Genomic DNA, 26,599 nt, shown 5'->3' with positions numbered 1-26,599 from the left:
TTTTTATTTCCACTCAAGATTATTCGAGTAATTTTTATTGAAAATATAAGATCTACAAAGCCATGGATACCCAGCGTGGAAGAACTCATTAAGTTAGCACATTCATCTTTAAAAGGAAAATTTCAGGTTGACCTAAGGTACAATAATGTTCAATTTAAAGTCTTGTTTTTCCTTCTGTAAGTTTCAAATCTCTTTTCATTAGGAGGTTCTGTGCAAGAGCTGCTTGTCATGAAAGGAAACACTTTACAATCCATGAATGTGTTCATTATATAATAAATGAACAGCAACAATATACTAGCCTCTTTTTTTTTTTTTCCTGTTAACAGTCGTGTGTTAAAGTAAACTCTTAATTTTTTTTTTCCATGATTTGGAAATTAGTTACATATGCACCAAAGGAGCTAGTAATTTCTGCTGCTTGTCAGCTACACACAATGAGTATATTGCTGTGTGCTTTCCCCAACAATGAGGATTTTAGTAATATGCAAGGTGTATAGAATGTAATACCAAAACCTGCATCACAGAGAAGGTTAATTGTTTTCTTATTCAGCTGCCAGAGTTGATAACCTTAGGCCCCTCCCCAGAGCCAAAGTAGGGGTGGCCATCCATTAGGTTATGTAAATTAAATGTATATGTTTCCTTGTTGGCAAGTTCCAAGCAGTAAGCGAGAGTGCAAACAAGGATCTGTAAGCTGCCACAAAATGTATTCATATTTCTACTCCGTGTTGTAAGAGCCAAAGGGAGGACACGTATGTCAGATGTTGAAAGAACAACTGAACCTTTGCTTTTGATCATTATGGTCAGTCTGTCATGAGGTCTTGTATCTGAATGCTAAAAATGGCACCACACTTGGACATCCCATAGCCTTACACAGTACGTTTGTGTTTCCCAAGCCACTGAGCGCTGGTCTCACAGAGACCCTGACTTTATAAGCTAACAAAAAATAGATTTGGGTGCTAAGAATCCAAGGGAGGGCTCATACAAAGACAATTAACCCTCGCACCAAAACCTAATTTCATGATTTTACTTAAAGCCACACTGAATCAGTTGTGAGAGGGTGAAGATATAAATACACCTCTCTGCTTCATCCATAAGAAGGTGGACAACTGACCATTTGAACAGAGGGTCTTGAAACAAAGCTTAGTTGTCCTTTAAACAATGAAAAGGAGAGGCATACATAAATGGTCACCAAGGCACAATATGACAAAGGTGAAGAGTCCCTGAGACTCTGGTCTGGGTCTGTACCATTCCCCTCCTTATACAAGTAAATGAGAACATTTAGGAAAATATAATACAAAATCTCTTACAGGAAATATAGACTACACTTGCTAAAATCACTTCCCTAAAAGTGTTTATAGCTTTTTTCTTTTTTTTTTTTTTTTCAATTTTTTTTCTTTTTTTTTTTCTTCTTTTTTTTTCTTTTTTTAAAAGACCTTCTTTAAACAGATAATGCAAAGACTGGTCCATTTTTTTCTTACCCGGCAAGCCAAGCTCTAATGACTTCACTAAGCAGAAGTTGTATTAAAATACATCTTCATAGTATTGCTACAATTTGGGTAAATATGTTCTGAACAGCTTGATGAGTACTAAATAAACTTTGCTGTTTTACAGCATACATTTTTATTTTTTTGCACTTTTTTAAGAATAGAAAATGCAATTATAGTGTGCAAAAGAAAAAAAAATTAATTACCTTCTAGCTGAATACTGTAATTTTAAGCCATGCCTTCCATAAAAATGTATTGACATGTGTAAATAGAAGAAAAGAAAAAAAAATACAAGCAAACAGAGATTTCATTTCCTTGCAAGGAAAGATTAACTATCACAAACTGGATCACTTGAGTTCTGTATTCTTCAGAGAAAGAAATGAAAACAACAACCCATAAAACCACTGAAATGCTTCAAATGTCATCCATTCCACGGTAACAGGCTAAAACTGCCATGTTGCTTTCTACTGCTCCCGTTAACATGGATAGAATGATTTGCTGCTGGTTGGATATTGAATACAAAAGCAAAAGAAAGTTGAGATCATCCCACATGAAGTCATTATTAGAGCTGGCTTTTCCCCCGTTTTGAAGTACAGTAGTGACTTGTAAATACGACCTTTTCTAAAGATCATCTGAGATTTGAAGATTTATCTGCCTGCTTCACCCAAACAACAACTGCTGAAAGAATTTACTCTGTGGAGCCCACTATACAGCATTCAAAATGTTTTGGATTTGGGGTTTTTTTCATGAAAAAATACCACAAAAAGTAGTTTTAGGTTTTTGTATCTTTGAATCACTACCACATTGTAGATTTCATTTATTCTTCCATGTTTGAAAATGGTTTCTGCAAAATCAAAATAAACTGTCAAACTCCCTTACGCCATGCTTCCAACAGTTTGAATTTAATACTTCTTGAATGGAACGACATAATTTATTTCCTTTAATTTGCAGGATGGCTACATCAAGCTAGCTTTAAGTCACAACTGTACCTAACCACAGTTCTCTGCAGCAAACCCATGATTTACAATATCTAATATTGTGGTTACAGTGCAGGGAACCGTGGGGTAAGAAACCTCCATGTCAGAGTATTGTGGTTGGGGTTTCCCGGAAGAGTGGCAGTTGACACCTCTGGAATATTCATATATAAGTGCTTCAGTCAGATGGTCCTGAGTTGAGCGGGTAACTCAGGCACTATGAGAGCCTGGCATTCAGTCTGCGGGAATGTGTGTAACCTCCGTCACTCGAACCGCTCTGCAAACTGTAGTGGTCTTCAGCATCACTGGCACTTCCAATACTGTCCATTTCACCTGGAGTAAACTCCATTCCTTCAATGTCTACTTCTAAAGAAAACATAAGAAGGCACATTTTCAGAAAGTTGTAGCAACTAGTCACGGGCCAGTGTCAATCAACATCCAGTTGAAAACTGAACACTTCAGTTTCGATAATTAAAAAAAAAGTAAGAACTGGCACAGTAATTCTTGAGGAAAGGATCATCTTATCCACCTGAGAATTAAAATCCCTTCTGTCCTCAGCCACATAAATATACTGCATGACATCAATACCAAATGCTTTCCCAGAACTGTTCTAACCTTTAGAAAGGTTGATTTAGAAAAAAGCTGGCCCTCAGAGGCTGTCATACAGCAGCACTGCCCACTGCAATTCCAACCATGCAGGTGTTGGCTGGCTGTGGTGTGACTACCTGTCCCCAGAGCAACCACTCAACTCCCCTGGGCCCTGAAACAGCCAGCCTGGGTGACTGGTTCACACAGAAAACTTCCAAATGGGAAAATAAGAAATGGCAACAGCCACGCTGATGAGCTGTCTTAAACGAGAACCAAATGCAGAGAACCCTTGGTGATCGTAGCACAGAAAATGTTTTAATATTTCACAATAAATGATGTGGAAATCATTTATTCACACAAATGAATTAAGCCAAATAAGATTTTTTTTTTTCACGAGAAAATATTTTGCCAGCCTTACTAAGAATGACACTAAAAATTCAAAACATGAAATGATAATTGTTAAAAAAAAAATGGCAAAAAACACATGCAGGATAAATAGCTTTAAAAATACACACAATATTAACAGCTTCAAAGCTGATTAGGAAAAAGACCATTTTTCAAAGAACATGAAAAAGATGCGTTAATTTTTTACTCATCAAATCACATTATGGAATAATTTTGTCTGGGTTTTGTTGAAAGCTGGATTTGAGCTCTAAATGGCATTTCCCTGTTTCCCCTGTCCCCTCTGGGAAGGCTGGCTCAGTTACCTTGTTCAGAGTCAGTGGATATTGTTGATCCCATGCTGTCAGTGCGGATTCGCTCCATGCCCTGCACGGAAAGCTGCTCCAGCCTGCGCTTGAGGTAGCGGTGCTCCCGCTGCAACTGTTCTTTAATATTTAGAGCTTTTCGGTCCTGTTCTTCCAATTTCTTAAAGGGAGAGAAACACAGCAAGCTGACAGTCTGTACCCATGTCAAAGCAAAAGGAACTTAAGGTCTTCTTGTAAATAGTAATTTGAAAGCAATTAAAATATTTTAATTAATTAATATAAAGTTAAAATTAAATTTAAAATGCAATTTTTTAGTTAGCATTCTGTAGAGGTCAGTACAATTTTAGCAGGCTGAATTTGTTTCACAGTAAGATATGTGGTTACAGGGGAAAAAATTAACAATAATAAAAACATAAATCCATCAGAGACTCTCTTGCCACTAGCAGACATTCCTTGGCTAAGACAGAATTATTGTTGCCTTGGTTGTGAGGAATATTTAAATCATTTTATCAGGCAAAACCAGCATCATCTTTGATAACTCAAGCACAGCTTAGGTTTCAGTAAGAACATAACACCTCTTTAGATGAGGCTCTTATTTCACCTATCACCATAAAGGAACCATTGTGAGTTTCTGAATGCTCTCCCTCCTAACACAGGCCAAAATTTTAACATTTAAAAAGCTTCATTAACAATAAGCAATATTAATTATATATAGAAGGAGGAATTTACTAACAAATCTCTCCGTTCTTGCATTTTTTTTCCTTGAACTTATGCAGAGCAAGTATGATAATTCTCTGATATCACCTACAAAGTCAATGGTATTAATCCATAATTTCTCAGCAAACAGCCTGTAAAAGGAGCCCTCCACATACCTACCTAAAATCTCCCCTCTGACAGAATAAAAGCAGGTATTAATTTTGCAAATAAAAAGAATACTTCACACCCAGTAAAATGTGCTGCACTGTTGGTCCAAATGCAGTAACAGGAATAAAGTATCTTTTAGTATTTGAAGTGAGCCTTCTTCCAAATCACTGGTGGCCATTTAAAAAAATTGACTATATAATTAGGGAAAAAATTAAGAGTATGATGGGATTAAAACATGAAGGATACCCAAATCAAAACACCTTGTATTATCAGAAAAATATCTATCTGATGCAGTAAATTACAGGTTGTAGCAGTAAAAGCACTTATAAAGAGTGAGCAGATTTCTCTGTGAGCTGTGTTTACATGATAACTGAGATTTAGGAGATGTGCAGGGAGTGAATACAGCTGCTGAAGATTCCTCCCTGCCTCTGAATGAACCTAGGTTTGATTTTCTGAGGAGAGCAGGCTGGGACAGTGCACAGCAAAACACAAGCAAAACCTTTCAGAGATTCTGCTGTTCCCATGCAAGCCTGAAATAAAAGTGTTTGAAAAAATAATTGGCAGTCTTGAGTGGGGCAGTTTCCTGGCTTAATGAAATCTACCTTGTTCTGCCACATTTTCAGCCCCCTCCCAGGCAATATACTCTGTAGATAATCATCATAGGTGGATACACAATGTTATAATAGGAAAAGGGGTTGGTGCATCCATGTACAGAACAAATGTGCCCAATTGATCAGGCTTCCTTTTCCTGTATTTTCCTGGCTGCAATCCCAAACTCTAACAACTATTTTAGGAAAGAACTCAGTGATTCATATCCAGGAGACTCAAAACCGTCCAGTCTTTCAGAGCAATTTAAATATAAGGGGGGGTGTGTGTGTGTGAAAAGTTCAGAAGTAATGACTGTTCAAATGCCAACTGGGCACGGGCAAGCTCTGGCAGGGCAGGGGAGGGAGCTGACCTGACAAGGGGGAGCAATTAAAAGCCAACCCAGTTAGGGCAGGTTCAGTTAAAACCTTAAAAAGGAAGTTAAACTTCAGTCTCAGTTGTCAGAAAACGAGTCCGTGGTGCTGTGCAAGATGGATCTGGAAAGAATCTGTTCCCAGCTTTTTTTATCAGCAGCTGAAATGGTAACTACAGGGCTAATCTCACACACTCGCCACTTGTAAAAACAGTTTTTCAATTTGTATGCATAAGCCCATGATAGGGGGGCAGCCCTAGACAAAAACCACATGCAGTGCCTTTCATGCATGTTAGCCTGAATTATAAACAAGAGGCCAAAATCTCAAATGGTAAAAACAGGGGTTGCCCAGCTGGAGTAAATGTGCTTAGAGAAGTGCTGAAAAAGTAGCTCTGTAAACTTGTTCACAAGAATGGTTTTGCTCAAATTAATCTTTATTTCTTCATATGAATCACACCCATTTCTGTAACTGCAGTGAATCTTAAAGATGTGCATCAGCAGGCTGTTCTCCAATATATTCCAAGATTACTGGCAGTGTTCAATTTTGCCTGACACTTTTTTTGACCTGTTTCTCTGTAACACTGAATAAATGCCAGATGAGTAATTATAGTCCTGGACACAGAAGCAGAAACCTGTTCTTTAACTTTTACATTTGAATACCTCTTTGTCTTATTTCTGCATATAACCCTGTTCCCTGAAAACAATGACAGTGAAAATGGGAGTGAAGGTGTCTTTAGAGAGAGGAGGCCTGAGAAATAATCTCCTTTGAATTACCTGTGCAAATGTAGAACATGCAAATGTAGAGCCTGCTGGATCATAAGTGAGATTTGAGGCTGGTTTTTGTTTTAAACTTGTAACAAGGGGAGCATCAACTATCATGAGACCACATTTAATTTTGTGTTTCATTTAAATGAGAGTCTGGTCAACAAAATGTTGATGGGGATAAGGCTCACTAACAGATACGATCTTTTGGATTCCATTACCTTTTTTCATCATGAATGGATCTGGCTTTTTACATTTCAAACAATGCAGTACAATGCTACCCTGCTCAGTTCTTTAAAAATAAATATACTAATCAAAGAATAGCTTTTGCAGATTTTTTTTTTTTAATTATAGTGTAAATCATTAAATATGCTAGTTAGTAACTAAGCAAAAATCACAAAATCACTGTTTTATATATCTGAGATGTTAAACTGCAAAACACTGAACTTTGACACTGTGACTGAAATCCCTGCAAGTAATAAAGGCCAATAAATCCATAAGATTGGACATATGGATCTGGATTTTGTGTGAAAATTTGTTTCCTCTCTGTGGATACACATTCTGGAAGATTCTCCCTTAAAAGAAATAAGAACATGGATGAATGTTTTTACCTTGATATGCATCTTAGCTCTTTTCAACAGACTTAGAGTGGTGTGTCTGGTGCTGTCCGGCCCGAGAGGCACAAGCTGTTTTAGCTGTTCCAAATATAGCCGGAGTTTAGCCCGCCTGCAAGCATGAAAACGGAGAGTTGGAGTGGAGTTGCACCCGAACAGAATATCCTATATGCAAACACCATCTGTTTGCAGGATCTCTGTGCAGAGCTCGAGTCAACGGTGGCTTCCTTTCCCCTCCCTTTGGCAGCCTTTCAGACTGAAAGGTCACTTGAAATGCAGTAATGCTGCTTGGCACACTCCCACAGGAGCCTCGTACCTGTGCTCCACAGCAGTTTGCTCAGCCTGCTCTGTCCCATCTTAAGCAAACTGGGGACTGAGACATCCAGGCAAGGCTGCTCACTCAGCCTGTGGCTGGGTAAGGAAAAAAATCTGGGACTTGGCTCCAGTGCAGTGATTTCTGCAGGCACAGACAGAGCTGTGGGCAGCTGCAGACCCTGAGCCCCCTCTCCCCATTCCTACCCCTGCCTGCTGCAGTAGGACACACTCCAGCAGCTCTTCACAGCTCAGAGCTGCTTCCAGCCATGGTTTATCAATGTGTTTTAACAGGGAGGTCCTGATGCCCCTTCTCCTCCCTTCTTCTGACCCATAGCCCCCCAGAAGGAGACATTATTCCTCTCACTGTACAGTGTTCATTATAAACACACAAGAGAAAACACTTCCAGCCATATTCCTCAACAGAAGGGTCCTGCTTCCTCTGTTACTCCTTTGCAAGTATCACTGCTGCTGCTCTCAACAATCTATCCTGTACTGCTGCCATTAATCTATCAGTAAAAAGAGGATGAACACAGTACTATTTCTACAAATGTTTTCCAAACTAGAAAGCAGCAACACAACAGTCCATGAAGCAGTTGCTTGACCTATCCAAAACAAGGCAGTGGCCAACCAAAGAACCACATGTGAGTGTGCTTCTACAGTTCCATCCTACAGAAAATCTCTCCAGGTTTTAATTCACAACCCTTGAACAGGAATCCACGTGGTTCTGCAATGAGATAGAAATGGATGTGGAAGTGCTTCCACTAATAACTATTCATGGAATAAAATTCTCCTTTCTGCCAGCCTGTTACAGGTTGAGCAAAGCAATGACCTGGAGCTGCCATGGCCCTCACAGCTGTAAGGATAACTGAAGCAGATCACAAGTGTGAGGTGAATAATTATCTTTTTTAAATTTGCTTGATGCAATGAAGGAAACATTGCAGGGAATTCAACACTTCTGGTTGAGAATGAACTTTCTTTTGAACAGTGATCTCAGAACCACAGTCCAGCATCAGTGTTGAAATGCAGCTGAAGAGGATTTAATATGCACCTAATGACAAATTACATGTGTGTAATTGGAATGATTAGTGCAGTGTGAAAACAACCTGAGAATTAATGGTGAAAAATCCCAAAAGAAAAGTACAATCTAATACAGAACAGTAATGACTACATACTCACACATTAAGTTCTATATTATTCTGCCTATAAATCAGCAGTGTACTAGGTAAGAAATCACAAAGCATTTCCATAAAATTTTAAATTTTTTCTTCAAGCCACTTAGGGAAAAAGGACTTTTGGTGAAAATGTGATTCACAAGAGAAAAGTAACAACAGACTTTTAGTTCAGGCCTGGGGTTTGTTTTTAAATACAAGGCTCTAAACTTAAGTATCTAAATGCTTTTAGTTAAACAACACCAACAAAGACTGGCCTAAGTATTCACAAAAATAGTCCCATTAGATCCCCTGAGGCTGTTACCTTAAACTGGGATATCAATCTTTAAAATAATGAAATACCCAAATTAGGGACTACAGGTATTTATACAGAAAATCTTAATGAGACAAAATTTTATTTCTGTATCTATAATCTCTAACAACTACCTGGCTGGGTTTGTGTTTCAAATACAAAAAACTTGCATCAGGGAGCAAATTCAAATAATCTTTTTGTTTTCTAAATGGCCTTTGAGCATACACATGAGTCTCTATCACTCAGCCTAACCTGGATGCAGCTGTATTTTGACTGATGACAAGAAAGTGGGGACTGAAGGAGAAGGAGGATGTGGGGAGGAAGAGAAAAGGATAGTATCAAAGAGTAAGTAGAGAGGTAAACAGCTAGAAATGGAATGAGCAATATACTTGGAGCAATTAAAAGTCTGATAAGGAATATACAGAACTGTTGATTTGAGATTTACTTAGTATTAATTCTGGAAAACATTAATTAAACCAGACTACATACTAAACTTATTTGCTTCTTGCTATTTAAGGAAAGTCTGCTTACCACAGGGAGAAGAAAGTAAGGCTTTAGTGCACTTCCCTGCCATCAACTGGGGAGTTCACAGAAATATTGCCAAGGTTCAGGAGCATGGCTGTGTGCCTTTTTAAAGCACTAACTCTGTTATGTTACCTGCCAGCACAGTAGAGCAGGACTTTACAGAAGTGCCATGAAGAACATGGGACTGAATCTAAGAAGAGTATTTTAAGTGACCAGTGAGAAGAATTAAGAGCTGAATATTAACAAAACTGCTTTAAGGCTTTTTTAGGTACTACCAACTGATATTGATTGCAGTAAATGTAATAAACACACTAGCCTGAAAGACCTCCTCTAACTTCACCTTTTTTTCTTAAAAAGACTGTTTCTTTCATCTAATTACTCAACACCTATGAATCCATTACAGATTTTAAAGCATAAGCTTTACACAGTTCTTTACATAAATGCAGACATGTTTATGTCACTAATTTGAATGTTATAATTAATGGCATAGATTGTGAACATACAAAAAGAAAACCAGAACACCAATATTCCTCTGGTACTGGAGTAAATATCCCCACATTTTTCATCTTGCACATCTTAGAAAAAACTGTAAGAATGTAAGAAAACATTTCAGGCATGTTACGTTAACAGATCACACCAGCAGGAACAAGGGACTCAAACTTCACAGCAGATAAGTTGTCTCGTGCAGACTCTGCCAGCACTAATTTCTCTCTTTTTCTGCAGGGACCTGACAGTTTTTGCTTTTCCTCAGCTGCCTGTGACCACAGGAGGAGAGAAAGGCTCTCACAGAGGTAATCACAGCCAGAGCTGCTTTGTGTTTTGCAGCTCACGCCTTAAATTCCACCTAAAAAAATAACAAAATGAAAGGGGAAAAAAAAAAAAGCAGTCTGGTGTCAGAGCAGCAGGATAACAGTCTCTGTACATGAAACATGGTTAAGTTGGGTATTTATGCTCTGCTCCAGCTTCCCACCCCAGCACTTTGCCCACACCCAGTGTGGTATCACGCCTGGACACAGAGATGACAGAAAAGGCACTTTTCTCACCTCCCATGGATGTACAGAAATATCCCCCTGGTCACTGGTACTGATTTCATCTGGAAAGGCAGGATCTAAAAAATGCCATCCAAAATCCAGATCAAGCCTGCAGCTCTGTGCTGTGGGTGTAGCCCCACATATGGAGAGGTGCATGGGTGCCCAGCCTGATTTACCACAGTGTCCTTTGTGCCAGATGATAAAGGGGTTTCAGATGTTCAAGACCCCAGTGTTTTACCATAAGCAAGTGCACAGCAGGGTTCTCTGAGCTGCTTTACAGCTCTTCTAGTGCTTGATAAGCCCAGGCTGGTCAGCATTCCAGGGCAGTGGCCACGTCTGGCAGCTGTCCCGTGGCTCCTCACATTCACATAGAGGACAAAGCCACCTGCTGACAACTGACCCAAAGGCTACCAGCAGGAACTGCCTCCAACTGGTTTTGAATCCACATAAGCCATGATGGGCAGTAGAGGCAGGGGTTTCAGAGCCCATGGCAGAGTGAGCCCTGGAGCCCCACAGCATGGAGGGACAAAGCAGAAAAAAGGTGTTATTAAGTATTTTCCTACAGAACAAGGACATCCACCAGAAGACCATCACAGGAAGACCACTCACTGACTCCAGTCCTTGGATACTCCAGTTTGCTCAAGTGGTTGGCTATGAAAAGTCAGGTCCACCACTTCTCCAAGAAAGGGTTGCCATACAAAGGTATATTAAGATCTCTGACCCTAATTAATTTTGAAATTGTGTTAAATGAGTTATTAAATAATAGTCGATAAGCTTTCCTGCATATATGAAATCCCAGATGGAAATCCAAGCAGGACACCAAGAAATGAAATACTAAGATGCAAGGAAAGGAAAAAAAAAAAAAAAAAAAGAAACAAAAAAGTTAATTGTTCACCCTGGATAATCTTCATTCCAAGGAAACTGCAACAACTCCAAGAAATTCCTACAACTACTTGACAGGCGGTTGCAATGGGAACAAAATACTTCTTTGTAGGGCTAAATAATACAACAAAAGCCAATGGCTGTGAATTGAGAGGTTCAGGATAGACATTGGGAAACAAATTTTTTATTGGGGCAGTGGTGCACAACCAGACTAGGTTTCCCAGAAAGGCAGTCTTGAAGGTTCTTAAAGATTTACCCAGACAGAGCCACAAACATTCACAGACACACACTGATGTCTGTGAACATGTAAATCCAAGATTGCCTGTAACCCTTCAGCATTTGACTCCCAAGATTGCTCCCATTCATGTACCAGCAAAACATCCACAGCTGTGTGGCTTAACCCCGTGGCACTGACAGAATGCTGGTAGGCTTGTGGAGTGACCTGATCCACTGCAGCCTTTCCACAGGGGCTCTCCAGGGCTTTTTCAGGTCCAGTACAGCAGAGAGAAATGGCCTGCAGCCAGTCAGACAGCAGGTAGCTGTTCAAGCACTAGTTGCACAGTTTTTTGACAGCAGCAAAGGTGTGTTTCCTAAACCATTCAAGTATAAATCTACAGGGTTTATTTAGAGGCCACTGAGCTGCACAAAGCCAGCTGCAAAGGCAAGGTGCGTATCCCAAAAAAGCTGCTCAATCCTCAGCATGGCATGCCTCAGCCAGGCCCTGGTGACATTAAATGGCCACAGACACTCATGAGACAGGGTGACAGCACTGAGTTCCTGTGAAATGTGTGCCTGTCCATCCTGGCAGCCCAGCTGGGCACTCCCTGCAGACAAGATTCCAAAGCTCTCCACGTGTTTATGGTAAGTAGCACGGGGTGGGTGTTTCCTGGAAGCTGCCAAAGACAAACAGTTCCCACTGCTGCCATCGTGCTCCTGACTGCCAGAGGTCACCTGCTGAAGTGTCAGAAGAGCCATGCTCATCTGTTTTTGAACAATTGTGAGCAAGAGCATAATCCTCACTACAGAGAAGTCAAATTCACAACAAGTGTTTATCACATCCTCCTGTCTCGCTCCACAGCCCCCATGGAGCACAGGAATGGCTCTCACATGTACCCATTCTCTGCTGACCCAGGGCTGGCTGTAGAAAGGAAGCAGCCACTCTATCAGCAGTTTGCCATCCTGTGGGAAGTCCCAGAACAGTTCTGTCTGGTCCACACCTGCTCCCTGCTAGTAGAAGACTTCCCAGTCTGGCAATACTGGGAGCTGTACTGCCCATTGTCCTGCAACAAGGATCTGGAAAGTTAGGAAATGGCCAAAAAGCCACTAAATGTCCATATTCCCACACTGCATGCCCTGAATTTCCCTTCCTGCTGGCTGCAGCAGAAGTTGGCAGGGTTAGATGTGATGTTGTTGATTCCACAGCCCATCATACCTCTCAGCACACTGAAGCAGGCATGAAACAATGCTGGGCTCAAAGCAGGCCTAGCTGTGCTTTCTGTAGGGTGCCTTAGTGCTAAAAACACTTGTGTGGCTGAACATATGTCTGTGTTTCAGATGTCCCAATGTTACTCCACTAAACTAGCTCTGTGTACAGGAGGTTGACATACTCTTGAATCAACTGCTAGATATATTTGTTTGGTGCTCTTCTGGAAAGAAAAGGACACTATAGATCAAACTCAAGCAATGCAATCACCACAAGCCATACCAGTGAGAATAACCAATAGATTTGAAATAGATGTAAAAATTAAAAATTTGTCATTTCTGTACACTAACCATTTTGGTCCAAAAACTAGACCTATCCCAAGGCAAATTCAGTACCAACTTAATAAAAACTAAACCCCTTAATAAAAACTTCAAAGAATAGAAACATATTTGAAATTAATCTAGTAGACACATCATTACAAACTGGACAGAGTTACTTAAGCATTTCAGATTCCTTCTCTAATGTTTCACATTTTTTTCCACATTCAAACCTATCCTGGTGCTGTGCAATGATGTTAATACACAAAGGTTTAAATATAGAGCAGTTACTAAATTTTTCATTGTTGCATAATGACTATGTAATCTGGCTCAATAATGTGCATAGGGTAAAGTAAGAGAAGAATCTCTGCACCAAAAATTCACTTCTGGAGTCAAATGTTATCCAGATACACTATGAGCCAAAACAGTCTGACCAGAGCCCACAGCTTTGGGTCAGACACCAGCAGTGAACTAATGGTTGTGCTTCCTCCTTAAAGCAAGATGATTTTATCTCCCTGCCAGACATGAAATTCAGCATAAAATACAGAAGTGAGCTAACTGCAATTGTAAGACAGTCATGTTTTTACAGGAAGACTCTTCACAGATTTATTTATGAAATGCAAATACCTGCATACAGGGAGCACTTGAATTTTAGACAGAATCAGCAAAGAGAAGCTCAGGATACTCTGTGACATGCAGCAGGTCAGGATGAACACAGACAGCATCATTAGTCATAAACATCATTATTTCAAAATTTTTAAGAAATGCAGAAATGCAGCAGCAAAAACTTCCCCAGTGTGACTGTAGGGTTCACCTGCTACCAAGGTAAAACAAGGGCAAAAAACTGCCTGGCTTGTGATACCAGCTTCAATCCCTTCTTACTGGAGCTTGACACAAAGCAACATCTTAAGGGCTGCAGCTCTTTTTATTCTGTGCACAGTCACACTCTAAAGTGGTGACAGAATTTTGCTGCAAATTGTTTTAATGGTACTGAAAATTTAATATATTCATATTATTTTGTGTAGTCCTGGATATCATGGCCACATATGCAGTGTTGGTAATCAGGTAATTATACACCCAATTCTGCTTAGTAGAAGCTGGTACTCAAGCATACTTCCCTTGCTCCTCTTAAAGGTAACACTTTTCTTGAAGCGTCAGGATTTACATATTTACAGCTCTACGCTTTTTGTAAGCTACCAAAGATGACTCTGTACTAATTAAAACACGTTTGTTTACAAAGGCATTTAAAGAGATTATTTAAAAGCTTCCATCTTATGAAATCACAGAAATTCAATCAGATAAATGGTTCTAAAGAAACCTATTTATTAATAGTCCAGACAGTATTTAACACACATCCAACAAAATATTGAACATACTGGAAGATAACAGCCCTCCACTGCAATAAAAAATCCTATCCTTTCACTCAGAAACTTTTAATACTTTCTCCTCTACAAAGGATACCTCAAATTCTTCTCTTTTTTCCTAAAGGATGCTCTAGCTCACACTTGAGCTGCACAATCTATTTCAACTACACAACAAATATGCTTTAGAGAAAAGGAAAGAAAACCATCTTAGTATTAAAGCACTGTACCATAGCAAGGCACCCAGTGTGCAGATTGCTCTGAGATGTGTGAAAAGCTTGCTCACAGCTGAGTGCCTTGGAGTCAAACCCAGAAAATGCAGTCCTGCTCTTACAGCAAACCTCTTGCCTTCTTATTATCCAAGGGAAGATAAACCAAACACCAATGCTCTGCAGTAAGCTGGGGGTCTTTTTCATGTTAAAAACAAATGCCTGAAGTTTGTGTGCTGGTGAAGGTTCATCCAAAGCTTTTTTTTGTCTAACACCTCATAGGGCCTCTGCAACTAAATTCAGCAGTAAAAGTCCATGTGGAAACTAACAGGCAGGAAAAGCGGCGAGTGCCTAATTGCAGTGATTGTTGGTGAATTAAATGCAACAGCCCTACAGTGAGTGCAACTGCCTGCTTTATTTACTGTGCTATTAACTGGCAGTTTCATCCTCAATATGCATTTCCAGCATGCTGAATACTTGTGTGCATCTGCTCTGCTAAACTGAAAGCAGCCGCATCAGTTTAGCAGCCAAGTGGTCTTGGGGTACCTTGGAAGTGTCCAAACAAGGGACAAGAACTACTGCAAGTGCCTCTTACCATCACAAGAGAGTCAGTCCTGCTCTGGACTTATCTGCAAGTTTTCATGTGAATACTGCTCAGCATTTCTGGTGCTGTCCCTAATGCTAAGGAAACAGAAGAAAACCTCTGCTGCCTGTTAACACAGCCTATGATTTCCGTGTTTTGCACATTTTATCACTCTGAAAAATATTTTAGCTCTTTTACACTATATCTAAATGCACACTACAGCAGTTCCAGTGCATTTTATTTACTTTCCCTTAGTGCCACTTCAGCCCACTAGCTGAGTGCAGACTCCACACTTGACCTTTACCTTTTCACCTCCGAAAAGATGGTACTTGTTCATGTTTTAGAACATATACATAGAACCAGAACTTACTCCTGCATCTTTCAGTACACATAAATTAATGGAAGCATCTGCAGTGCCACAAATGCATGCATTTTTGGCCAGCAAAGCCTCTTGGCAGCAGTGCACAGAAAGCTAGCTGGGATGCAAACTGAGGACAGGTGAATAGTGGCTGATCTGTGAGAAGGGAACTGCTGACTCCTGAAAGAGGGAATACCTGGCAGACCTTGCTGCCCATGTTGCCTCCTTTGTCTCTCCCTCCATTACCCATCCCTCCAATAGCTCCTTGCTGAATGCAGTGACAGTTACAAGCACTGGGCTGCATCAACATTTCCTCACCTCTCAAAATGCCCACAAGGAGACTTTGATGCACTTTATGCTCTGGCTCCCACCAGAAGGTGAGCTGTGGTTACCCATGTGCTGCCACAAGCCAGGGACATCAGCTAAGACAGGCAAATGACAGCAGCTCCTGAGGCTCGCTTGGGGCTGGAATGATGCTGCAAAGCAACGTGGACAACAGCAGCACGAGAGCCGAGCAGAGCCCCAGCAGCTGGGGCTGGCCAGACTGCCCACGTGCTGTCCCTCCAGGAATGTGCCGGCAGCAGGAGCAGACAGACTGATGAGCGTCACAGTCACATCTGACTCTGGCCAGCAGAAGAAACAAAAGCCCTGTGGCACAGTTGGTGCCTGCTGCTGCACTGCTCCCCAGCCCTCTCCCACTCGAGCTCTCCTGCCTGCCAAGTGAGCAGGAGCTGTCAGAGCTGCGAGGTGTGAGGGATGCGTCACAGGACGGTGCGCGCTCACCCACGCGCCCGCGCCGCCCGCAGCCCCTGCAGCACCAGAGGCACTCAGCAGCACCTGGACAAGGCAAGGCACAGGCTGGACCAGTCAGCAGGGGCTCCAGGGCACAGGAACACCAGCAGCTCTGACTGGTAGCTGTTTTACCCACTGGGGAACCACAGCCTTAGGCTCTGCAGTACTGAGACTGCACGACCATCATCTGACCACTCTCATCTCCTCTCCTTGTTTTTTTCTAGACTTCTCCCTGAAGGCAGGCTTTTCCTCACAGATTTCCCCATGCTTCAGCCATCCCACTGTCTCAAGCTGCTCTTATTTGAAGAGCAGCCATGAAAGGTTTAAAAGCCCTTCATTGTCTTTGGTCTGGCAATAACTAACAGCAACATACAGAAATCTGAGATGTACTTCATGACTTCATGGGAAATGCCAACAGGAATTCTCAAAACAGGGATTCTCAAAAGCATCACAAGCAAAAGTAATGGCAGCTGGGTATCATTTATCTCTCCTGGATGGTGTCCATCATAAATTTACATGTATGAGATTCTACATCCTTTGACCATAGACAATAAATCTCTGACCTTGCAAGAATGAGAAGCAACAGAAATCAAACATTATGCAAACAGCTGAAACCCATTGCACTATGTTTTTGCCCTTGTATGGATTTCTTTTCTTCTGCAAAAAGGAAAAAAAGGGATATTTCAACCTATATTTTAGCATTTCAGCCTTTAGGTTGTGCTCATCTCTAAAGAATAGTTTTCTGTATTTTAAACCTTCAAAGTCAGTGTCAGACAAATAGGAACAATTCTTAGAGCTATAGAAAAGGAGTTTCTTTTTCAGGTGTCTTCTATTTTTAGCCCTGTTATCTACTGATTGTCTTTAACGTTTACCTCTCAAACACTTTTAAGCAATAGTGAGGGAGGTGTCACCTGGTACCATGAGCTCAGCATCACACAGTACCTACCTAATCCAGGCAGATGAACAACAGTGCCTTATAGAGAAATACAAAGTGATGGAAATACCATCATACATACTGAAAACAGAGTCCACAAAAAACTAATCAGCCATGCTTTTAATAAACTTATTTAACACTTCACCAGCCAGCCACTCATTTGTTTTGCACATTAAAATGTGCACATTGCAATTCAGTAGTCCTCTTAAATTAGACCTCTCAAACCCATCTGTCTTACTGGCACTCAAGTTTCTTAGATTACACTGCAGGAGACTCAAGTTTGTCTGCTACCTCAGAACAGTGTCAGACCCAATTAGATAAGGAAAGTGCCACCACGAGATCATGCCATTACAGGATCAAGCAGTTGTAATTCTCACTCGACGTGACACGGAGGCACACACATCCTCACACACACTGCCCATGGCAGCCCCAGGAGTGGCTTAGGACACACAGCCATTTAATTTACATGCAGCAGTAAAACTTTGGCCCTTGCTGGCAGTGGAGCACCATGAAGCAAATTTGCACAGCACATCCAAAGCCATGGTGTGAGTCTGCAGACCTGCAAAGGTGTGCTGGATTTCGCCACCTTTCACAGCACTCTTGCATGGAATTTGTCAAGGACTGCAGAGAGTGGGTTAAAGAGACTTACATTCATATAAACAAGGGAAAGCTGTGTAACAACAACAGGTTTGCACTGGGTTTACACACAGAGGGAAGCAGGATGATAGTGGTAATTTTTCACAGATTAACCATTCACCAACAGGTGGCTGGAGAGGATGCAGTCTGTCTTCCCCAGAAGTGGCTCCTGGGAGCTGCATCTCCCTCTCACATGGGGCTTAAGGACCAAGGTGCAGCTCAGCTCTGTGCACATGAGCTACACGTTTATGGACTGACAACACCCCAGAGCAAGTCACCGCTTACAGATCAGCTCATGGCTTGAAACCGGCTTTAATTATCAGACTGTTTCCCCACATCAAAATGCTAAGCAAGAACATCATGTCTCAGGACAGCTGCCAACAGGAAGGATCTTTATAAAAAAAAAAAAAAAGCGAGGGGGAGACTACAATGCTTAAATAAGCCTAGAGAAGTTGAGCTGCAGCACAGCACTAAACCAAGAGAGCATGCTACTGGGCCTAGTGAGCTTTTGCTGCCTAATTTTAAACTTCCCTATAGACCTAGTTATTTTGTACATGTGTCAAATGAGGGGAGAAATGTGTTCAAGATTTCTTTTTTTTTTTAATACCACTGTATGATGCCAAATTAAAGGAGATGCAAGTCAAGCTGAATTATTTTAGCTAAATTAAAAACATGCACTGCTGTCACACACTGAGCACAAGGCCCAGGGATGGCACACAGCCGGAATTCAGCAGCCTTTTCCTGCATCAACTAAATGAGTGTGAAGCATTAATATCTGCAATACTGGATACCTGTGACTGTGGTTTTATTGTCAATTGTACCTCGATATCCAAATACCAAGTATCCAATTTAAGTAACCTGACAAATGCTGTAGGGACTCCACACTCCCACGTGCACAAGGCACCAAAAGAAACAACAGCAATTTACACCACAGCTTTAAAACCTCATCAGTGTGTAGGCAACTCTGTCTCCAGTACAGCACCTAAACAATTACTTGTTCGTTCACAGTGGTAGGAAGTTTTAAGCTCTGATCAGGAAATTATCAGAAAGAGATATTTAGTGCTATGTGTTACTTTCATTTTTGCTTCTGCTATTACTTCCTCGGCACATGCACCTACCTCATGGCCACCTTAGAGGGAGCAGTTAATGATGGCAGCTTGAGCATGCACAAATGAATTGACTTTATTGGGGAATGAAGTGGTGGGTGTTGCTTTTACCAGTGCAGATACTTGAGATGTGCTCCAGTGAGACAGCTGAGGTGCCCTGGGACAACAGCAGGGTGCCTGTTCCAGCCAACTGAAGGCTGGTTCAGACCCCAAGTGAGAACAACAAAGGAAGAGAAGAAAAGAAATCGCAGTGAAGTAATTAAGAATACATGTCCCCAAATGTCTTGCTGTATGTCTCCAACTCCCTCATTTAAACCTTGTAATTACAGGTGAATGGAAGACAGTGAGGTGTATGTATAAACAAATTTAGGGGAAGGATTAAATGCACTGACTGTAATTAAAGATGGTCACTTCCAAGGCTGCAATGGGAACTTTTACTTTCAGGTGAATTAAAAGCTGAGTAACACTTATTTCCCCCCGCCCCAGCAAAAAAAAACAAAAAAAAAAAAAAGAAAAAAATCTGGCATCGTGAGACAGTGGAGACTTTCAGCTATCTGACAGTCCTGCCTCCAAGTTTAGATATAGCTTGCCACAACACAGATAGTGCCTTGTTTATAATTTCATTTCCATCCTATTTCCCTTTCCACTGAACAGTACAAAACTGGTTGTCTCTGAGCCAGACAGAGTGCAGTTGAGCAGAATCTGAAAATGATCCATCTGGGGATGATAAGGTATGGAACAGCTTTCAAAACTCTGTCCCCTTCCCTCCTTTCTTCCCCACAAAACTCAGCTCAGATTTCTTAAGTGCAGTGTCCTGAGCTTATCTGGCAATGGAAGGAAGCGCCAGAAGTTTGGACTCACTTGCCATGTGAGTATGTAAAGTCAGGCAGTGGGAACCAAGACACCCAACAGTCTATTTAAAACACCTCTTAGCACCTACACCCAATAACTGCTTCTAGCAAACATACACAACAAGCTCCCAAATTTCCCTAGCAGAAATTATTTGCTCCACCCATGCTGTTCATTGCAGCAGTCAACACAACAGCACTTACCAATCGGGATTAAGTCAGCTTTCTTGGGGAATTACAGGGTTTGCTACCTTTATGTTTTGTAAATACCAGCTAATGTGCTATGTAAGACACAGAGTGTCTGTGCAGCCGGTATTTGCAAACACTGATGGTATTCCTAACTTCAATAGGAGCTGCTGAGTCCTGGCAGCAATTACATGCCAGGCAGGCCCCTTATTTAGCACCTTGTATCTTCACTTAGTTACCCAAATTGAAGCATCAAGGAAAGAAAAGCAGATAAATCTGTTAGGCATCAATCCCAAGGTGGCAGATGGGAGAAGAGGACTCACCACTACTTCTCCAGCCTTTTACAGGCGTTGTACCACATTCAGATGTAGTCTTTGACTGCTACACAAATCTGCTTTGTTGCTATAAGGTAGAACCTAATAAAGATTTTCTTAATGTAGGGCATGTAGCCTGCAACCAGACTTATTAGTTTTTCAAGTTAGAAGCATTGCAACATGACCTCATGTACATACATCCGAGCCCACGCCTCTTCTGTGCCGGCTGTGCCAATCTCCACGTGCTACAAAATTAGTCACAGTAATTTCTGTAGAAAAAAGCTTGCGAAACATAAACTAGCATTGAACAGTAATATCAGCCAGTTCACATCCTTTGGCAAGTCCTGTCACTCTGCTCTAGCCTAGAAGGATGTGTACATAGCTCAGCATATGTATTTCCATCTCAAAAGAAAGAACTCTATGAAGTCCCAAAACAACTCTCACCTTCCAAACAAAGGGAGGGGTGGGTAGAAGGAATATCTTATCCATTCTTGTGACTGCACAGTTCTTTAGGACAAAAGTAATCAGTTTTTAACTGGTTCCCATGCACGAAGGAGGGGATGGGGGTAAGTTGTTTTTGGTTTTATTTTTCCAAAAAAGGCTCAAATTAAACTTCTGTGAAGGAACAGCATTATGCTTTTTCACATTTATGATCTGCTGTCTAAATACTCATGCTCAATTTCTGGAACCTCTTCTGCATCCTCTGCAGCCGCCTGGATGCGATGCAGGGCTCAGCCTGCAGGCAGGCACAGCTCCTACTGAAATTCCCTGGGCATGAGGCAGAGTAGAGCCCACAGTCTGCCAGTGTACCACAGGGAAAAAACACAGATTAAAAACTACTTGACCTGCAAAGGAATTCTGGGCAGTAAATCTAAGCACAAGTGTCTGCTGACAGAGACCACGAGGGAAAAGGAGCATGAGCTGCACCAGGGAAGTACACACCGTTCCATTCAGAAAGAGACATTTTGAATTTGGGACCAGGCCATGGTAAATCCAATACCCAAGTGGGGTAGTCACTCCAGGGAAAGGAGTGCTAAAAATAGAGCTACAGATGCCAATACAGCATGGAGGCAGGGAGAGGAAGGGACAGGACAGCAACTCACAGAACAGCCACCTCCTCCAGCTGAAGTTGATTCCTTTTTGTCTGCTCCAAGCAGGGACACTGGGACATACTTGGGAGAAAGTAAGCCAGCCTCCTGCAGATCTGGTGTGAATCCTGAGTGCAGAGCCAGCCTTGCCTTAAAGAGCTGGAGCTGCACTGCTGACTTTCAGGCACATTTGCTTCTTCGTCAAACCACAGCAGGTACCACTTCTGTATATTGGTCTGTGGCCTTCCACAGACCTGACTGGCTGGGACTCAGCCAAGGATTCCCACTGCATTATGTAAGACTCATTTCAGAGGCCAGCTTCTTAAAGTCCATTAGCTGCCTAAATACCTCTAAAAAAACAAAAACAAATTCCAACTCACTTGTCCAGATGTAGCTAAGCAAGCTTAAAAAACCCCTCTTTTTCAAAATACCTAATTCAACTTATGTTTTTCTCCTCCAATGAGGAAAGAGTCACCATCAGGCCTCTCTTCCCCTATATGCAGGGAATCAGCACCTAACTGTCCTGAAAGTACCAGAAAGTCTGGCCCATACATCTCTACTTTATACAAGTCCAGCCCATTCTCTTTACCATGTTGGATGACAACTACCCAGGTCAATTAGCAGATGCTGAAAACATAAACCACCTTCTACATAGTCCATTAGAGGCTGACACACAATGGACTGATGTTTGAAGAGAGGGATGAACAAATTCAAGTGGAAAAAAATGCATGCACTTGGTTTCTCACCCATCTGCTCCCTGCTGGCAGCTTGGCTGGCCAGGAAGCACCCAGCTTTCTGGAGCCCAGACCCAGGACTCCACTTACACTCCACAGTCCAAAGCTGACTTCAGCAGGAAAAGGACATAGTAATTGAGTCCAAACTGTATTTTAGTCCCATCTTTCACTGCAAAATAGCAGCTTTGTCCAAAGCATGAGTATGTGTACATCTCTGATGTCTGTCATATAACTTCCTGAGTTGATTAATTTTCAAGCTTCCTCTGCTTAATACACTCCTCCTTTTCAAGTCAGCAGCGTAGGTAGGAAGACATTTGTTGGGAGTACATCATCAGGTGAGCTGCTCTGTGCACTGAAAAGACAACAGTTCAGTGCATAAATATCCACAGTACCTACTAAGCAGGAACTGCAGGACAAGTCACAGGTCCAGACACTTGCTGACTGCCCAGAGATGGGGCAACAGTGAGGAAAGAACAGCATTTCAGTGTGAAGTTTTAAACCTTCCAATTTCTTTAATTCCACAGATCTGTCAGACTCAGAAATATGGATCACTTCAGCAGAAGCACAGGATTAAATCTCCAGTTCTGCAGGTCTAGTTCTTTATAGACTTCGCTAAACAAGCTGCGCAAAAAAAAAATATTACAGAGATTTAAGAGGCAAACACCTGGCAAGAGGGGCTTTAAGCTGAGATTCAGCCTTGCACTGGCTGAGGCAACACCAGTCAGCTGTTCACTACAGCTGGAACCCTCAGAGAAGCAGTCATAGCTGGGGAGGGGGAGCAGATGCCCAAACCACGGTGGCTTTCAGCTCACAAAAGTCAAATCACACTCCTAAGAAATTACCTTGCTTAAGGAGTACAAAGGTATGTTTATTGCAATTCACTGGGAATTGTAATAAACCACTTCACACCAACCAGATGGTGTAAAAAAAGTTCTTCTCTTGACAAGAAAACCAGAAGACCTAGTACAGAGGTCAGATTCTACTAGCAAGATGACGTGGTTCCCAATGCAGCAGCCACCTTATCTGAATGGTTTATGTATAATCTGGACAGATCCTAGAAATGGCAGCAATTTTTATAGACCCATTATAACAATGAGATCTTTCCTAGGTCAGTAAGACCCATCCAGCACAGCACTTTCCAGGCAACAGCAGCCAAAACTGGATGCTTAGGAAAAACATTAAACTGACAGAGAAGTGAACTGTAACTGCTCTGTATTGTAAATTAACACTGTAAATTAACACTGACACTCAGAGAAGCCATCCCACCCTCTCCCCATGCTGGCATCAGGGTGTGCCTGTGACAGTGAGCTGGCTCAGGAAGGTGACCTGGCCAAAGGAGGAAACTTCTCCCCTCCTGCTGTGCTAGCAGGAAGCAGGACCCAGGAGCACCAGTGTGCAACCGGGGCTGGGGTAAATCCCTGATGGAAGCACAGCAGTGAGACACACCAGGTGATCCTTCCTGGAAGGACTTTACCTGCAGCACCAGTTCAGGGGTTTCCTCTGTTAGCCATGGCACCACAGCCACTCCATGATGGATCAATGAAGTTAGAACTTTATGCTGCATAACAGTGCTAACCACAAAGGTAATTTGTGATTCTGAAAAGCCAGCCCATAATAAAAATAAACATTAAGCATTGTTTTGGTATGCTATTATTTCAATGACCTTTCAGTTCTGTTTCAAAACTTCCAAGTTTATCACCAACTGGCAGTTACATGCTTCTCATTAACCCTACAGTTTACTAACATGAAGAGCCACAGAGGAGATTTCAGGACACCCATCTATGCATCCTCTCAGCTTATATAAACTTTAAACACCAAGCAGCTCTAGTGGGTGAAACTGATGTACCAATGAATCTAATTGTGCTCTTGAATGTACAATTCCTCCATGAGAAAACCACCTATCAGGACTTAACTTCAGAGGCACTTGCTCTGTCTTCTGTATGAGCTGATGTTGTACATAATAATGCTCCCATCAAAATATATATTGCTCATCAAAGCCTGTGTTTCTGCAGAGATTCCCATTCATACACATGATGATCTAATATAGAAACTCTGCTCTGGCAAGATTTCAGCTTTAAGGACTGCACAAGACTCACATCAGTATTATCTTCAGTGCTCAAGGGAACACTTTCAGTCTCCCCCAGTCAGCACTCTACACAACACACACATTAAGCTCCTTTGGGAAGAAAGAAAGGTTTGGGGTTTTTCCCACCTTGAAGGTTTGCAAATCACTGTGTCTCATGTATTCCCCCATTCTGGTCTTGCACTTCTGAAAGTTCAGAGCTGTCTCACTCAATTGATCCAGGCCAACTCCACAGCAGTCTCAGCTTGAACAGCAATGCCTGGTTTTTACCTCCATCTGCCCTCAGCTCACCAGCTTTTGTCAAATCTAAGCCTGGGGACCTGGGACCTAGACCAAGCCATACTAAGGTACTAAGGTAAACACAGCACTTCTCATATGGTGCCAGTCTGGGGACAGCAGCACGTGGCTTGCTGATTTTGAGGTACACCTATTCATATCCTCACTAATTCTTACAAGTTGTTCTTTAAAATCATCAAGTTTTACAAGCTGTCTCCAAACACTTTGCCAGGGAAAGGGCAAATCCCTCCTGCAGCAGAGCTCCTCATGGCCAGGCAGGACTGAATGACACCAAAGAAGTCCTGATGGGCTGATCCCAGTATCCTTTGTCAGGATTCCATGTGTGAGGTGTTTCTTCCTCACACAGCCCTGCACAGGCTGGGAAAAAAGAATACAGGTGAACAGCCAAGGGCAGCTTCTCTCTGCCTTCACAGAGCAGGGTGGAGACCTCAGCACATCTTCAGGGGGATACACCTTGGCTTTTACCTTCTAATGCAGAACTAGTATAAATTGATGCAAATAAATGAGATTATGCTGTGTCTTTTGAAGAAGCTTATGTCTCTAATGAATTCTTGGGTGTTTTTTTACACTATGAAAGCTGAATTCCTCTATACAGCTGTCAGGTCAATTTAAAAATTTCCTTGCAAAAAGTCATGATTACTAATTTACTTGCTATTTATATTGCTCTGTGAAAGCCTACAGACCTAATGGTCTGGCTGGAAACAACAAAAAATACCTACATGAATATACATTTTGTTATTAGGAACTAGTTACATCCAAGTGCCACTGACTAACCTGTCTGTAATTACTACAATATCTTCTAGGACCTCAGCTGTCCCTAGGATAGAAGATTTCTTGCCTTCCTCCTTTTTATTTAGGGGATTTTCTGTTTCATGGCTCCAAGATGCACATCTTAAATGCACAGGACCAAAACAAGACTGCCATTAGAGGGATAAGTCCTTACAGAATTTCAACCCACATTACAATTCTGAGCAGTGTATTCTAGCGAGCAAAGGAAATTTCTTTAAAGCAAAGGAAAAGGAATTTTATGTATGAATCACTGAGAAACACTTTACCATAACTTTAATCTGAATTCTATCATATAATGAGATTTTTCTTCCTCGGAATTACGTTTCTGCTTTAATTTGTCTTCCTCTGAGCACCCCCTCAAAAGCACACAGAAAAGAGACCCAGCAGCAGAAAACACAAAGTGGTAGTGCCAAAATGGCCAAGCCAGGACAGACAGAGATCAACCACTGCCATTCCCACCCCCATCAAAACCAGAGGTAAGACTCCTGATGTGCAGCAGCAGTGCAGAACCCAAAACAGACCACGTACAGTGCATGGCAACCCTGGCTGTCCAGTTAATGGCAACCCTGGCTGTCCAGTTAATGGCAACCCTGGCTGTCCAGTTAATGGCAACCCTGGCCACCCTCACACAGGACACAATGGCCATGCCCATGAGGAAGCCATTTCCCTGCCCTACAGCACGGGTGCAGCCCTCAGACTCCACATGAGGGACTGGGCATGGAGGAGGACACGCAGCCACTGCCCTCCTCCTCTTCAGGCTCCTGTGAGATAACCCAGTGTGCCTTGCCAGAGCAGCATCATGGCAGTGCTGAGTCAAAGGCAATGGTCCTGGAAAGGAGACACTCCAAAATCAACATCAGTGCTTCCCAGCTGGCAGGGCAGGGCTGCACCGGAGGGAAAAGGCTCTGCTGCAGGGACCAGCTGCTACAGGGACACACCACGGCTGTGAATCTTCCATTAAACCGTGCAAGACACTTCATAGATCTTAATGTAATTTTAGTAAAACACAGTCAAAAACACCATGATCAGTATTATCTGCTCATACACCCACAGTGCTGGAGGAGGGGGTTGTTAAAAAGAAGAAATAGAAATTGCAGGAGTCCTTCACACCAATACATCAGGCAGATAGAACTATACACACCTCATCTGCTTTTGTGAACACCCATTTGCACATACAAGGATCTTGCACTAATTTGCAGGTTCTCACCAGGAATAATAAAAATCTGGCTTCAAGTATAGTTTAACTGCAGGAGGCACAGCAAGCAGCAGCAGTTAAAAACATTAGTTGTATAATCACAAGACATACTGTGCAGTTTACCTATTTTGACCTTGAGATGGCAGAGAAAGAAAAGGTAGCAAGGCAAGTACTATATGGTCCA

At 41.9% G+C, this 26,599-nt stretch overlaps 1 protein-coding gene across 3 annotated transcripts in view; it reads right to left on the bottom strand.

Annotated features, from left to right (window-relative positions):
• Nucleotides 1–26,599, bottom strand: part of MXD4 (MAX dimerization protein 4) — a 39,291-nt gene continuing 12,692 nt past the window's right edge. For all 3 annotated transcript variants that reach the window (XM_056489835.1, XM_056489836.1, XM_056489834.1), the window contains exons 4-6: nt 6,946–7,060; nt 3,751–3,910; nt 1–2,821 (exon numbers count right to left, since the gene is read on the bottom strand). In XM_056489835.1, the coding sequence (XP_056345810.1) occupies nt 2,673–2,821; nt 3,751–3,910; nt 6,946–7,060 (424 nt within the window). In that variant the 3' untranslated portion in view covers nt 1–2,672. The remainder of the gene's footprint in view (nt 2,822–3,750; nt 3,911–6,945; nt 7,061–26,599) is intronic.

Source organism: Oenanthe melanoleuca, chromosome 4, assembly GCF_029582105.1.
Source record: "Oenanthe melanoleuca isolate GR-GAL-2019-014 chromosome 4, OMel1.0, whole genome shotgun sequence".
Taxonomy (NCBI): domain Eukaryota; kingdom Metazoa; phylum Chordata; class Aves; order Passeriformes; family Muscicapidae; genus Oenanthe; species Oenanthe melanoleuca.
The sequence above is the reverse complement of the archived record's forward strand: the minus strand, read 5'-3'. Positions and strand labels throughout refer to the sequence as shown.